The 16,205-nt window shown below is 39.5% G+C and overlaps 1 protein-coding gene across 1 annotated transcript; it reads left to right on the top strand.

Moving 5' to 3' along the window:
* The first annotated feature begins 1,161 nt into the window (after positions 1 to 1,161).
* Positions 1,162 to 9,184, top strand: LOC139444483 (uncharacterized). The gene is made up of 6 exons (XM_071225443.1): positions 1,162 to 1,267; positions 1,631 to 1,711; positions 3,948 to 4,019; positions 4,452 to 4,523; positions 5,436 to 5,572; positions 9,044 to 9,184. Exons 1-6 carry the CDS (start codon positions 1,162 to 1,164, stop codon positions 9,182 to 9,184), a joined length of 609 nt encoding a protein of 202 aa, XP_071081544.1.
* The last annotated feature ends 7,021 nt before the right edge of the window (positions 9,185 to 16,205 follow it).

The following is a 16,205-nucleotide window of genomic DNA, read 5'->3' as shown; positions in this document are numbered from 1 at the left end:
AATGCTCAAGCTATTTGAAACAAAATATTAACATTATATATCGGAATTAACTTCCCATACGTTGTTCCGTTTTACTTAACACTTCACTTTCGTAACTGGAGGCCACATGGTAAAGATTACACAATTAAAGGACAATTTTTCATTAGAGTAAGTTTCCTTTAAGCACAAAGTTGTATACTCCCCAGGGAGATGAGAATGAAAATCGAGTGCTCACTGATCCATTGACCGGGTTAATAATAGTGTAGCGCTATGAGCATCCACTTGGTGAATGGAATCTAGCGTATATACATGCTTAACTTATTATTTATTTTTATTAGAAGGCAATGGATTTTAATTTGTTTATATTTGTTGACGAAATCTATTCAGTTTTTGGTAGGATGGATGGTGGTGAAAATAGCTGGGAATAAACCGTTTTCTACTTTATGAATAATGAGGACAAACCAGAAGAGAATGTTACTCATTACAGGGTTGCTTATAATCATAGTGTTGAAATATGAATAAATCTTGGACAATATCTACTTTGCTAGACACATATTTTCTTATTTTTCTTTCTAGATTAAAGCAAAAGATACGAACATTCGTTAAATATTACATCTATGTATTTGTGAGATGTCTATTTAGTGCCACGTTATTAATCTACATAAATAAAACACAAGATGTTTCTCGAGCACCGTTCTCTGAAAAAATGAGGTTTTCCCTCAGCCTTTTTTTGTTCTTGAAAACAAAAGAGACACATTTCCCACCAAACATGCCAACAAACACAACTGGGCACACATTCCACTAAGCTCTTTAATGCCACTTGTCAAGCATTCCTGTCACGAGTCTGCTGGTATTTTTTAGGAAATATATGATCGTAGCCTCATTGTCAAGGGTAGTAACTGAAACGCAATCTATCTACTGCGTCATAATCATTGGATACAAACACTTACGAAGGGCATAACGATATAGTGAAGGTCGTGAATTGGGTGCACTCGTGGGGACATAAAACATCAGGCTTTAGAATTCTCATTGGCTCTCAGAAAAGATCTTTGAACTATTGTGCAGTTCGCGTTCTATAACCAGTAGCCACGCCAGTAAATCATGACGCTAATAGGTGACGATTTGCAGCAGCACTCGAGGTGTTTTACGTTACAGTCACAAGCTAACTCTGAGAGCCGTCACATGTTATGTCTCCTGTCACCAGCAAACATGTTCGTGCTTACTCTGCTGACAATGTTTTCTGTGGCGTGGACTTTTAACACTTTTGACTTGGCAACATTTGACGCAGGTAAATTTGGTGTGAGTGAATGAGTTGGATTTGATACCGCGTTAACCAGCATTACAGTTAAATCACAATGTCACAAGTGGTTGTGATAGGAATGCCCGAAGTGAGGCAGGTTTTCAATCTTGACCACACCAGTGAAACCAATGAGGGTTGGAAGGATGTTGACATGTATTCGACCTGTCAATATACCGCCGCTTATTCAAGTGTCATTTTGTACAATTTACGCATTTAAAACATAACTATTGTATTTTCAACACGACTTTATAGTTTTCTTGTTGTTATTGTGGACGCGTGTCTGACGGTGACAACCATGTGGAAAAGCAAGATCTTGGAGGTAAAACTGTCAAATCTGCTGTCTGCTTACAGATCAAACCTCGGCTGTGGAGGACGCCGTTCGTAGACTCGTGGCTAGGGTTGGGGCACTTGAAGCGTACATCAATATATCAGGTAAATTTACTTTAAGTTGATGATTTTAGCTAGGAACAAGACAGGACCGTAATTAGTAATGTTGACCCCCGATGACTAGATATGGTAGTTGTATTGTGAACATCGACATTTGTATGGTCGTCAACATTGGAATCTGATATGTAATCATTACCGCTAACATTTTAAACCTGGTAAGAAATACACAATTGACCGGAGACCAGCCAAAGACGACTACGCACTGTCTACAGAGTAGTAACATTAACGCCACTGGTGTTCTGCAGGTCAGTTTTAAGTGTGGCGGTAACTACGCTGCAACCAGGAAAAACCTGTCTTCCTGCCGTGTCGTGGGACGCTGTTGACCAAACAGTTTGGGTGAGGTAGCCTACTGGTTGAAGCTTTCGCTCGTCACACCGAAGATCAGATTCGATTTCCGACATGGGTACAATGTGTGAAGCTCATTTCTGATGTCCCCCGCCGTGATATTGTTGGAATTGCTAAAAGCGGTGTAAAACTATACGCACTCACTCACTCAGAACATCTGGTGTCGATTCCATTAGATGATGACACTAAAGACGTATGCAACAAGTTCCATGTATGCCTATGCGTCTGCCTAATTAGTCAAACGATGCTGAGGGGACATAAATGCATTCAGTTATTGCAATCCTCAGAGCAAACGTTGTTGTGCTCTCTGACAATGATGTGCAACGTTTTGCCGTTGATTTTGAATTCTACCATGACATTGAAGAATGCTTGAGTCTGATTGGTTAAAAAGAGTTTTCCCTTTTTCTACGGAAACCTCTTTATAATTATTCAGCCTTTTGACATAAAAAAATGTGCGTATTAATACATCGATTCATTAAAAAATGTCTGCCCATCCATCACCCATGGGAAATGTAAAGCATATTTCCTCTATTAAGAAGCTGGGTCTCTGATACAAGCCAGGTCTCTAATACACGCCGAGGCGCTGCCCTCGCGAAATTAAAAGACGTCTAATAGCGGAAATACGGTAGTTTAATATCGGATGTTTTTAGCGACAATATGACGTTTTGTGATTGCTTTAATGATAAGTTTACAAAACTTATATTAACGGAGGCATACAAAAGATAATGTTGATGAAACTGTTGGGGTGACAAACAGGTAATTTCCTCATCGGGACAACTGACAATGAAAGTAAAATATAACATTATAAAAAAGCGTTTAAAACAAATTTATTCATTACACTATGTCCTTTATTAACCTTATCGTGATCGATATTCATTGCCATCTGCGTCAACCACAACCCTTAGAATTTGGCAGGAGGCATGTTCCCTAGGCAAGGGAGTTAACTGACTTTCAAAGTCACAACAACATTTGATCACAACAACTTACCCAATTTGATGAAATTCATTTCAAACCACAACTGTCCTTTACACACTGACGTCTAATGCTGTGAAATCTTGAAATTGAGAGGTCAATCCAATCCATCATGTCAAAATAGCCGGCTTGTCTGCAGCCTTAAAAAGGCCTGTTCAGTAAAGCTCCTGTTCCATTAGCAATCACGTCGTACCGTCAGCCTCATTCATAAGTCTAGATGTTAATGTTGAATCACATCAAAGGTCTTGCTTCGTGTAACTTGTCAGAAGCACGAATATTGTAAACAAAACATTGGCAGCCATTGACAGTTGTTAGTAACGGTGATGTAGGTCAAGTTCTGCCACATCCCAGTTCCGACTGGAGAGACTAACTAACTACTGAGATTTACACATTTAAAATATAATTTATAATCTTAAATTAAAAATTTAAAAAAAGTTTGTTACAGAAATAAATTCGTTCAGATTTTTTTTATAAACTATTTCTTCAACTTGTGACACCTGAAATACGAAATGACATATTCGAGTTCCAAGAAATGACCGGCGGAGCTTTCATCAAAACACAGTAGGTTTATTTTCATTCTATCAGTGGTTCCAACTTAAAATAGGATGTACATACTGTACAGTGGGACTACATCAAATTTCGATAAACGGCAGGTTTATCTCCTAAACTGAGGTCCTATGGAAGTTACCAAATAAGTGCATATCGAGAAATTTCAATCATTATTTGTTTAATGATTTTTTTATGTCATGAAACTTGAGCCTTGACAAACTTGAGTCGACAATAAATAACAGTGAATTAAATGAATAATTGTAGATCATAATGGTAGTGTCAGAAACAAGATCACATTGCCTGAAAACTATACAGCACCTTTTAAATAATCAAACCATTAATCTGGATCTGACAGGTAAAGCAGAAGCATCGATGACCTCTCTGACTGAACGGGTGAACGCACTGGAACTGGAAGTCCAAAATCTGCGTATGTAAAACATCATCTTTTCTCACTTCGTAAATATAACATGAGAAAGTTTCTGGAAACTGGTTTGCCTGATAAGACTACATTATATACGTATACAGGCTGTCGTGATGTATGTGGAATATTGCTAACTATATTGTTATACACCCCTCACTATTGATTGAAGCTGTGATGGGAATCTCTCTTGCAGGGACGTTATGTTATAAGTTATGGTATCTTTAGTTGGTCATATTGGTGAAGCAGAAGGAAAATGATCAATTTGTCTCTGTTAACCTCTGCACATGTCAAGGTGAGGTAGGCGTTGGAAAATCCAAGATGTCTGTTACTGATGGTATACGGTCTCGAATGGGGTTGGTTGTTCTCTGATTGGTCTTTCTCACTTCGTGGCAGTAACAGGACGCGAGTTTCTAAAAAAAATGTTGTGTCTTCTTTCAGGCAGCATGGAAACTGTGCGGGGCAACAGGTCTTCTACAAAGGACATTCTGGGAGCAGCTGTCACGAAACCACGTAATGAAAAGGGTCGTAATGAATACACACACACACACACACACACATATATATATATATATATATATATAAAACGGACATGAAGTAAGAACATAATGTTACATACATGGTACTAGTTGAAAGTGATAGCCAATTAAAACTGTGTTCAAGCTTACTCCACTTATTTAATTATTACTATATTGTTCCTGAGAGTTAGAACTTTACTGTGCCTTTTCTATATATAAGGAGCCACAAATCTCATCTGATTTGCAAAGTAATACTTTCATGACAATTCAACCTTTTTGGGCATATCTATAGTGAGTTGAAATAATATTGGTGTAAAACATTCTAAGAAAGATACTAATTTCAGCAAGAGTGATCATGTAATTTTATGTTCAAAACGTATACTTTATGCCAAATAACATTTGATACTGTTTTTGTTTTGGCAAATCGAAATATTTGATCCAACTAAGACCTATGACCTTCACTTGCGCCCACTTTTCTACTGTTTCTGTATGTGTGACATCTCCAAAACTACAAGGCTGATACAGCTGAAACTTTGAATGAATGATTCCAAGTTGTGGTGCCTCTAGGACATGTAGACGCAATTCAAGTCCGACTTCAGTCTGATCCAGTCAACCCAGTGATTGACATCATGGCATCGATCCACGTAATTGGGATGCGATGACATGCATCAACCAAGTCAGAAAGCCTGACCACCCAATCCCTTTAGTCGCCTCTTACGACAGGCACAATCGCCTTTTACAGCAAACATGGGTTGCTGAAGATCTATTTTACACCGGATCTTCAAAGGTCGCAAGCTATTATCATTCTAAAATGGCCAGAATGAAGTGACCAATGTTCAATGTTTCTCCAATGTTACTTTCTTTATGACCTGTGTAGATTTAGTTCTTCTTCATCTGTTTCTTGTAGATTCCTTCAAATACGTTGGATGTTACAGAGATTCCAGGGTTCGTGTACTAAATTACCTCTGTCCCACAACACACGTGACAACAGAGAAATGCCGGATGTGTTGTCTTGATCGTTACTTTTCCTATTTTGGAACTGAGGTACGTAACTCTGCAATCTGCACAAAAGCAGTAACTCCAGTCTGATGATGCTATTCATATCTAGGATTGCTCTTGCCATGGAAAGTGCTTTTGTATGCCATTCGGCACATAACCAAGTCTGTAACCTTAGATTCAAACTCATGTAGATTTTTTGCACATTGATCTGCCATGGTAACAATGAAGATGGAGTCCCAAAAAATAATTGTCAATAAAGGCAATGTCTTTCCATCTGATTCAGTGCTTGTTAAACCCACTGAAAGTCTTCTTTTGTGGATCCCCAGTCCACTATGGTCTTTTCGATGATAGCAGTGGTAGAGGGTCCTTTACCTGCAATTAGATGGACGTCATCAATTTTATTTTTCAAGGTATAACCTGTTGCCTGAGCGGTACTGGAAGTATTCAAAGGATTGTTGGATTTAGATCCTGATTGGTAATCACATAAGTCTGGTATTGCTGACCATGTTTCGATAATTCGTCTATGTATCGGGTGGTATCACTGTCGTTGATAATTGTGGCCTCTGTATGAGCATAGTGCACAGTCAATCTCATCGCTGTAACATGGCAAGAAAAGAGCTATACCTGCTTGTACACGAATAAAATCTCACACAGCTATAATAACCTGATGAACATGATCATATCAAACAATTTCCAACAGGAGTCTCAATACACACATCTTTGTGTAATGGCTGTAAGTATTGCCTTTTTCGTAAGAGATCACACCTTTTGGGAAAGTGATATCCTTGGACATGTGCTCCTCAGCTAACATCTCTTGCCGCAAAGGAATGCAGTTTTCACATGTCTACGTCATGGTCTATGTTTCTTCAGAAGACAATTTGCCCTTCTTCTACAAACCTTTCACCTTTACATTAATTTGTTTAATTAGTTTCATCATTCTCGTTCGGTACATGCCAGATTTAATTTAAAAGTTATATATGTTTTAAGCTTCAGCTGTTTTTCATCATTTTGTAATTCGGCCTACATGATTTGGTTTTGAGTATACATTAACTGCGGCATACTCTGGATAGACTGATATCTCTATTGGAATTTTTTGTGTCACCAAGCGTAATTGAGTCAACTCTTCTTTGACCCTTTCTCCACAGTGTTTAAACCCATGAATATTGGAACACTATGGTTGAGGAGACACCATAATATGTTTTTATATGGTACGATTGTCTGGTCTGCAATAAAGGTTCTGTTATTGGAAAATGATGTTCTACGTGCTAGGGATTGATGTCTGTAGCAATGCTTTAGCCATTGGCATGACCTGATGCATAGTGATGCAAGAGAGGGAGAAGTTTCTAACGTCCGAGGAAGTGTATTGAAGGATTTTCATAACTGGAAAGGTGTAAACAGAAACTGTATTACGTTATTTACAAGTTTAGGGGTTTCTTTTTACCTAGCTTATATCTTGATACGTTTTTGAACACAGCGAGGGAGGTATTGATCACATTTTGGCACGTACCGCCAACTAGATAAAATCGTAAGTCAAGTGTTACACATGCCCAAATATGGTTCAAACGTTGTGACATTTTTGTTAGTCCATTAGTTAGTGTTGCTGGACTGAGGCGCTCAAGCTTGTCTGATGACGGCGAAGCAATAAAGGCATTTAAGCCAAGTTGATTAAGTTGAAACTTCTTGACCTTAAAAATGTATTATGTTCATATATTTGTACTGTTTATAGTGAGTTTAGTTTTCGCCGCTTTGAGCAATATTCAAGCAATATCACGGCGGGGGACACCAGAAATGGGCTTCACACATTGTACCCATGTCGGGATTGGAACCCGGGTCCTTGGCGTGACGAGCGAACGCTTTAACCACTAGGCTACCCGACCGCCCCTGTACTGTTTATAACAATCATACACCAATGTATGTTATGTAAAATACTAAACATAGATCGTGAAGGAATGCATATCGATTCACGTTTAGAGCGAGATGTCATGTGGAATGTTATATTTACAAATGTAACTCTCAAATGCAGATTTAGGCGGATGCTTCTTGGATCTGATGTAAGCATTGGTGTGGAAATGAATATATCTGTCTCTATTTATATATGCTTTTGGAGTCAGGTGTAATCTGGAATGCTGTAGAACAGCTAGATTAGTCAAGCATTGTACTGAACCTTCTAATTGTAGCTAGCATTTTAGCTACATTAGAGGGCAGAAGCCTGCCTTTCACATCTCACGTTACATCAAGATCAGTGGGTGGGTGAAGATCATTATTTTCACACTGGATGCCCAACCTAGTCCTATTTTGGAAGCTTGACAGCTGTTGCTTAGTGAATATCATGATCACTATCTTTTGCTATTACAACTGAACAACTGCTGTTGTATATGGCAATGTCGTTGTAATTACACTTTCATTTAATTTTGTACTGCCACTCTGTTGTGTACTGCTACTGTAATTATTTTGCAGTAATTTGTCTTGATTGGTACACCTAGTTATTTAAATAATGTGCAATTCGTAATTGTATACTATATCTTTCTTGTGTGTTGGTTTCACACTGAATTATTGTATGAATAGATTTCTGCATTAACCACTTGTTTCAACTTTGAGGTCGATATTTCATGTGCCATTTCGTGAAAATATCTCCTTTTATCACGAGATGAGAGGAACAGGATATTTCACGAGAGACATGGAATATTCTATTTATTATATACTTATTGTGTAGTTGTCTACCGGAAAATTACATTATTTCAGAAGAAATGTAAAACCTTAAAACGTAAATTCACCCTACCTAGTACACAGGGCCATTCAGCACCCCTTGTATTGCGACTAACAAAGTAGTTTCATGTTTGCAAAATCCTAAAGAAAAGCATTAAAAAAGTAACAGAAAAATGTAGGGTCACGGAAGTTCTGTATCACACTTATAGATACAAAATCAACGTTAAAAATATATTTTCTTGAAAACAATGAGACCACTGTTTGAAGCAAATAAAAATACACGCTTTTCAAGAAACATAAATAGCGCTTTGCGCAATGAACAGTCTGACGAGTAAAATGACAAATTTACAGTTTATAATGAAACTTTTTCAAGAGAATAACAAATGGCATAAACTCCATAAATGACCATCTGTAATTATTTTCTCTTGTCAGTGTGGAACTAACGTGAAAAAGAAGTCAACAGTTTGTGTACAGATAAGACACTTACGATAAAGGGAGACAATTTGAGGGGAGGTAACTCTTGTATGACAATAGTTCCGTCAAAGTGTCATGTTCACAGCAGTGAATTATCAAGTGGTATGTTGACTGCAATGCCAATATAACTTTTCACAACTTCGGAAAACTCTCACACTGCAGTATATAATATAAGAAAATATGGTGCCCCAGCGATAATAATACCATTTGACAATGTTCATATAGTTATTTTTTTGTTTTGTTTCCCCAGTAGCAATATATATATCCTAGGTTTTCCAGTGGCCTCCACAAAGTCATTCCATTTACATAAATTGTATTGATTTCTGTGTGTTATAGGTTGGACTACAATGCTTTTGTGGTGATGACATCCACAGCGGACACAGGAAAGTGGATGACGCAGAGTGCGCTTCTCCATGTGCTGGCGACGTACAAGATCGATGTGGAGGACACTGGGCAATATCTATCTATCAGATGTAAACATGCCTAAAAGTGATATATAATCCAACTGAACAAAACGTCCACCCATAGGGCTTTTCATATTCCTCTCACTATCTTTAGAATTGGAATGAATAACTTGACACTATACGTATACGTTTCTGAAAATATATTGGTTCTTATTTCATGTATCCCTCTTTTTGTGTTCCATCACAGTTGAGCTTCCTTGGACATTGCATATTTTTATATGAACGTATGTCTCGCTTTGTTCAGTAAAATGGATGATAAATAAAATTTAATGAATTAATCCCAAAATAGCTCATTTCTGATCAGTTGATTACAACGATGCACTATTGTCCTATTGGCATGTGATTGCAAAAACAGGAAAAACATCTTCACCGCCATGACTTAATGCCATTTACTTCCAGTCGGAAGAAAAATACTTCCAGACCTTTAGTATCAGGACATCCAGGTCTCTGGAGTGCACAAGTAAATGTTCAACTGCAACTAGCAATGAATGACACAACCATGTTTCAAAATAACCTCAAACATTACAATGACCTTTTATTGACAGTGCATCGACATTGCGTGATGCAATGATATGATATGAACAACAATCTAAACATGTTTTCCAAAGCAGGACCACAATCCTGAGGCATATAAACTCTGCAAAAGAAAACTAAATGCAAAAGTATGAAAATCGTACATATCTGACAGTATTGCCGACATCCATACAACACTAATACCAAAAATGAATTTGTCATTTCTGCTTGTATTGATTGGGATTGATTTTTATTGAAAGAATGAGATACTGCAGACATTTGGTGAAAAGAGTGAAATATCGCAAAAATACAACCACGAGAGAGTCTGGTACCAAGACACACCAACATGACATGGACGTGCAACACCAATTGTGGTTCTGTAAATACGTTGGGTATTCATTTGCAAGCAATCACAAGCTCACACCAAGTGAACAGCGAACAGCTGACTGCTGACAGGAGAATCATCTTCAGCTAAAGCCATTTTTATTTTATCACGTAGCAGCAAAAGCCATTACAAGTCTTTGGAATCGTTATCAGACACACGAGACAACATGTGACCTTCCCACCACAATTTTGTATTGTTTATAGATCCAAAAGAAAAATAAATTTTGTTTAGGACGCCTATAAAAAGCTTGTATATTGTTTGCATATATGGAGACCGCCTCCGTGGTCTTGTGGCAGAGCGTCCGCCCGGAGAGCGGAAGGTCTGGTGTACGATCTCCGGCCGCGTCATACCAAAAGACGTTAAAAGATGTTACTTGTTGTTACCCTGCCTGGCGCTCGGCATTTAAGGGGCTAAAACAAGGACTCGTCGGCCTTGTCAAATCCAAAATCATTTAATCAAAAGTCAGAGTTAATATAATTCGTTGGCTCAGAAAATGTAACAGAGTCCTGTTGTACAGTATACATACATGAAAAGGGGAATACATGGGTAACAATACAGTTACAGACCCATAGACTGACTAATCGAGGTTTATCTCATGCTATGAAATTGAACTCTTGCCGGGACATAATAGGATATCGTAGAGGCAATATGACACAACTGACACATATCACAAGGTACAGGTCATTTGGATTTGTGCCCAGGGACGGAGAGACGCAATTGGCGTATTCACGAAATAACAAAACAAACTATCTACTGAGTCTTCTGCTGTTCGTGTTCTTTGGGATTCATGAAGTTAATAGATAACTGGTTATACTATCAATGCTACCCTTGCTAAAATATGGGGGTGGTCTCTGTACATAACATTTTCAACATAGACATCAACAACGGTGCATACTTATATTTTCTGTAAGTACGTAATTTATTTTCATTTACATTACCATTATCATACCAAAGAATAGTGTGCCAATCAACAGCGTCATCCTGAAGTAAAAACGTTTAAAGTTTAAACGTTTAAAGTTTGAAAATATTGAAATACGGATGGACATTTTCTTCCTGTATTCAAAAGTTGATTATTATGGACGACATATTATACTCAGAGGGACACAGTTAAGAGGGCTGGCAGAGAATTAAAGGGAACTGATTTTTATTGCTGAACAATTCACTGAAAAAGTTAGTAGTTACAGAAGGAATGTACTGTTGCCGTTGCTGAGAGATGCAAGATGCAATAAAAAAGCTTCCATGACGGTTGATAAACTCCATGCAGATAATGTGTTGCAAAGGGTCCCACCCTCACCCTATCGGGTACAACAGCTTATCTTTGACACCATGAAAAGAGAGAAAGATGACTGTGGTCGGGAGAATGTGTCTGTTCTTTGCACTAATGCCAAAGCTACCTATCTGAATGTATGTCTCCCAGTACCGGAGCTAAGGATCACAAACATGAAAAACAGTGATCCTATGAAAAACATCACCCGGCTGTGTTGTAACTGTACAAAGACAAACTAAGTGAAGCCGATTGTGTAAACAATTTCACAGTAGAAATTGCAAATAACTCTCTGAATATCGCTGATAAGGAGACTGACTCGTACGAATCTGTAGAATCTGTAAATAATAACTCTTCAAATACAACAATTAAGGAAATCGGATTGTGTAAATACCTTAACAATAGATTCTGTAAAAAATAATTCTTTGAACATTACAGTTAAAAAACTGCATCTGATTGTGATGTTGCGTTGCAGTGTATTTTATTGTTTAACAATGATTGTAACTATCTTATATTGTTTCTTTGTAGATTCCGTAGACGCTCATTGTGCACTGTATTTGGGCAGTGATTAGTCGTCAGGAATGTAGTGCGAAGTAATCAAAGTAGTCGTCAGGAAGTTACTATATTTAGGTGCTAGTGTGGTTGGTAAACTTCCGAGAAACGGCGAGAATGGTCCGGCATTGTATCGAGCCTTACATCATTGACTGGAAAGTTACTGTAGCTGAGTAGGTTGTATATAAGAAGACAAGGTTTACGCATCTCTCACACATTTAATCATCTCTCACACATTTCGTTTTTCACACTTTTTCATCTCTTTCTTTACCAGTTTTCATGTGAGGATCGCTCGTCATCCCTGATTCCCTGCCCAGACCATCACGGAAGCTTGATCACTGTCGCCGCTGGGTGAATACATTTGGTTATCACTGACTTTTGCTGTCAACACATTTTGTAATATTGTATTTGATACTGACCACTGCCATCATATTATTTATTGAAATTGAATATTGTACTGTGGCAGGCCCAAGTCTTTATATACTCATCAAACAAAGAAACGCAATGCGGATATTTTTGGCCATAAAAGCAAAATTAACGGACCAAGAGGTGCTATATGAAGAGGTTTAATGTGTTATAGTGTCCGTGACAAATTTACCGGATCCAAATGATGACAACGAGGACATGCACAAAGTGCATTAAAAAAAGGGCATGGAGCTGCACGTACTACACGTGCAGCAGCACTATGAACGGTATTAAAGTGCAGGGTTTTTGATTACCCGGCATCTGCGTCGGTCGAACAGTGACAGTTCAACAACATGCCAAGAATAAAAGAAGTGCAGAGAAACAACGTCATAGTAATCCCGATCAGCTGTAGCCAGGGTTTTCAATCTAGCGCCGAGCACCATCACAAGGCTATGGTATCGATTTCAACAGCATGGATCAACACGTGATCGGTCAAGAGTAACCACCTCCGCCCAAGATCGCTACATTCAACTGTACCACCTACGTGAAAGGACGACCACATCCACCTCAACAGCATCCCAAATACCCGGACTGCGCAGAATCTCTGGCCAGACCATACGAGCAGCAGGTGCACGAGCAAGACGTCCTGTTCGAAGTGTCATATTGAGTCGACAGCATTATCAACGACTGCATTAGTGTCGTCAATACCAGGTATGGCCTCAACTGTGATGGAGAGATGTCTGGTTCAGCGACAAATCAAAATTTCTCCTTTCTCGAGGCAATGGAAGAGCACGGGTCCCCAGGCGTCGGGAAGAATGTTACACGGGAAACTGCGTACAGGAAGTTGACAGGTTTGTCGGGGTAGCGTTATGATGTGGGCGGATATCTCTCATCATGGCAGGACAGGTTTTGTCCATATCCAGGGCAATTTTACGGCTCAACGATACCTCAACGAAATTCTCCTACCCCACGTCCTCACATTGGCAACCAACGGCAACTGTGTATTCAAGAAGGAAAACGCTCAACCGCATACAGCACGGATCACAAGAGTCTACAACGTTGATGTTCTCCCCTGGTCCTCCAGATCCCCGGATTTGAACCCGATAGAGCAGTTGTGGGATGAATTGGATAAATGACGTCAACCACAACCCGAGACGTTGCAGCAGTTGCCTTTTTCGTTGCAGGCCGAGTGGGCTACCATTCCCCGGGGTATGATTCGCATACTCCTCTCTTCCATGTCAGGCTGCTATCGGTTCCGACTGGGGACATGCGCGTTATTGATGGTAGCGAAACCTTCACCTTGGACTTTTCCAATATATCGATAACTGAGATCACTGTTCTCTCAACAACCTTTCAGGTCAATTCCTTTTACGGTTCCTCGTATAAATGTATTTTCCTACCCCACACAAATCTGGCTTTGCGTTTCTTTTTTTGAAGATTATATTTACGTATTGTGTGTGAAAGCTAAATATAGTACCTTTCTGATGACTGAATCACTACACAAACACAATGCAACGAATCTCAACAGAAACAATATAACACAGTTACAATCATTGTTAAACATAAACTGACGTCCAAAAGAAACTTTACCAGATTTTGAAATCACTCTTGCTCAAAAACAACAAAAAATACATGCATGAAGTAAAGTGTATTGAGAAGATCAATATATCAACATAATCAACACTGAAAATGACAATCATACCGCGACCGAGAATGACGTCAGAGCCCCCCAAAGTTTGGTATGGTACAAAACTCGAGCCTTCAGAATCATGGGCAATAGGCAGAGTACATAGACAATCGCTCACGTTCAATAACAAGTCATTAGTAGCGTGTGTGACCACCAAATGCCTCAATACACGTAAAAACTCTTCAACGCACAGAAAAAGTCAGTCGTCTGATGAGGTCACGTGGGATTTGAAGCCATTCTTCTTAGAGGGCCAAGATCAGTTCTTGCCAGTTGGCTGGAGAGTGTGGTCGTTGTCGAACACGACGATTCATCAAGTCCCAGAGGTGTTCTATGGGGGACATGTCGGGTGAGCGTGCAGGCCACGGCAGGGCGTTGACGTTGTTGGCTGCGAGGAAGTTAGTGACAATTCTGGCTGTATGGGCTCTAGCGTTGTCATGCTGATAAATGGCACCACGTGGCTGCTGTTGGAGAAATGGTAGGACAACTGGACGAAGAATGTTATCCATGTAACGCTCAGCTGTCAAGTTTCCATCAACGATGACCAGCGGTGTCCTCTCCTGCCCACAGATCTTTCCCCACACAATAACACTCCCTCCACCATATGGTACGACCTCCTTCACGCAACACGCCGCCGTTCGTTCATCCCTTCGGTGGTAAACACGTTGTCTTCCATCAGCCCTAAACATACAGAATCGACTTTCGTCAGTGAAGAGAACCCTCTGCCAGTCACGTCATTGCCAACGTTGTACAGTCCGTCCCCATCTCAATCGCAGACGACGATGTTGCGCTGCACATTAGCTGTCCTCTGTATTGTCTAAAAGCCCTGATTCCATGAGCCCTGAATCCCCTTGCCACTGTCTGTCGACTAACCCTGTGACCTAAGGCATTTGTCGCCGATGACGTCACTGTCAGGAAGCGATTTTGGAGGTGCAAGGTACGCAAGTACCGGTCATCATGGGGCGTGGTCACCCTGGGTCTGCCTGTTCTTGGCCTGTCAGCGGTCCGCCCTGTCTGTCTGTAACATTGCATCAAGTTGGTAACGGCAAAACGGGAACAACCGAAGGTTCGTGCAATATGGGCGTGGGTGGCTCCCATCTGTACCAACCCAAGGCTCGTTCACGTTGTTCGACTGTGAGTCGTGGCATTTCTTTTGTGTTTTTTTATCAGTGTGGATGTCTGAATTGCTGTTGCAATCGTTTTATACCCTTACCCGCACGTGCATTTGCAGCTGTCCGTGGTGCACGTGTTTTTCACTTTTTCGCGTGTTATCTCGCAAACAACTAACAGACGATTAACATTTTATGTATAAAAAATTATACTTTGTCTGAAATTTATATTTTAAGTTGGTAAAGTTTCTTTTGGACGTCAGTTTAGTATATACTGCCTTACACTATTAATCTTGAAATTTACGCTAGCGTGAATTAAATGTGAAAAACGCGAATGATCGTTGCTCGCATTAACAAAACTAATGTCTCCCAAATGATTATCAACAATAAGATAGACAGTGGATAGTTGGTGAAGGATAGGTGTGGGCAATATTGGAGGAGATGGCATGGTCTCCCGAGATATAGTTAATACCTAGAGTGAATAGCGAAATGTACTGTCAATGAGTGAGTGAGTTAATTCTTGAAGAGACAAAAGCAAATTTCTCACTGTTTGTCTTAGAAACCTTTTCTTTGAATTGATTACGAAATGTAGCCTGTCGACGTTTAGCATTTGCTCATTGGCTTTATAACACAAACTAAAGATTTCACTCAAGCATTGCTTGTATATTCTATTTATACGTCTATAAACCAAAGTTTGTAAGTATAGACTCAGTTTTAACTCTCTTGCCCGGCCGGAGGAACATCAACCCGATCATCACTTAATAAGATGACAATGATCGACTTCGTTAACCTCCATGTTTCATGTTCAGACATTTCACACAATAAAAGAGTCATCTCGTCTGTAAAGATCACCAAATCAAAAAGTACATTTGCAATTGCGTTTGTTGTCACAGTTCACAAACGACCAAGTCAAAAGACATTGTGTTAGAGATAAGAAGGGTCGAGTGCTCGCCCTTAGCCCAACAACAAAAAGCTCATGTTTGTAAACGCATGAAGACAGCACGGTGAAAATCAGGAAAACTCATATGGACACTAAACATACACTCTCATGCTGATCTTTGCGGCTGAAGTATGTATCAGAAGTACAGTATACAGTTTGCGTCCTCTTACGAACACATTGCA

This window comes from Haliotis cracherodii, unplaced genomic scaffold, assembly GCF_022045235.1.
Source record: "Haliotis cracherodii isolate W230 unplaced genomic scaffold, xgHalCrac1.p SCAF_55, whole genome shotgun sequence".
Classification (NCBI taxonomy): Eukaryota; Metazoa; Mollusca; class Gastropoda; order Lepetellida; family Haliotidae; genus Haliotis; species Haliotis cracherodii.
This window is presented reverse-complemented; position numbering and strand designations above follow the sequence as displayed.

What these genes read in the sequence shown, in the direction of transcription:
- LOC139444483 (XM_071225443.1), top strand. Translation starts at nt 1,162, where the DNA reads ATGTTATGTCTCCTGTCACCAGCAAACATGTTCGTGCTTACTCTGCTG. An exon ending in CTTGGCAACATTTGACGCAG is followed by an intron (nt 1,268 to 1,630) that starts GTAAATTTGGTG and finishes GTCTGCTTACAG; the next exon opens with ATCAAACCTCGGCTGTGGAG. An exon ending in AGCGTACATCAATATATCAG is followed by an intron (nt 1,712 to 3,947) that starts GTAAATTTACTT and finishes TGGATCTGACAG; the next exon opens with GTAAAGCAGAAGCATCGATG.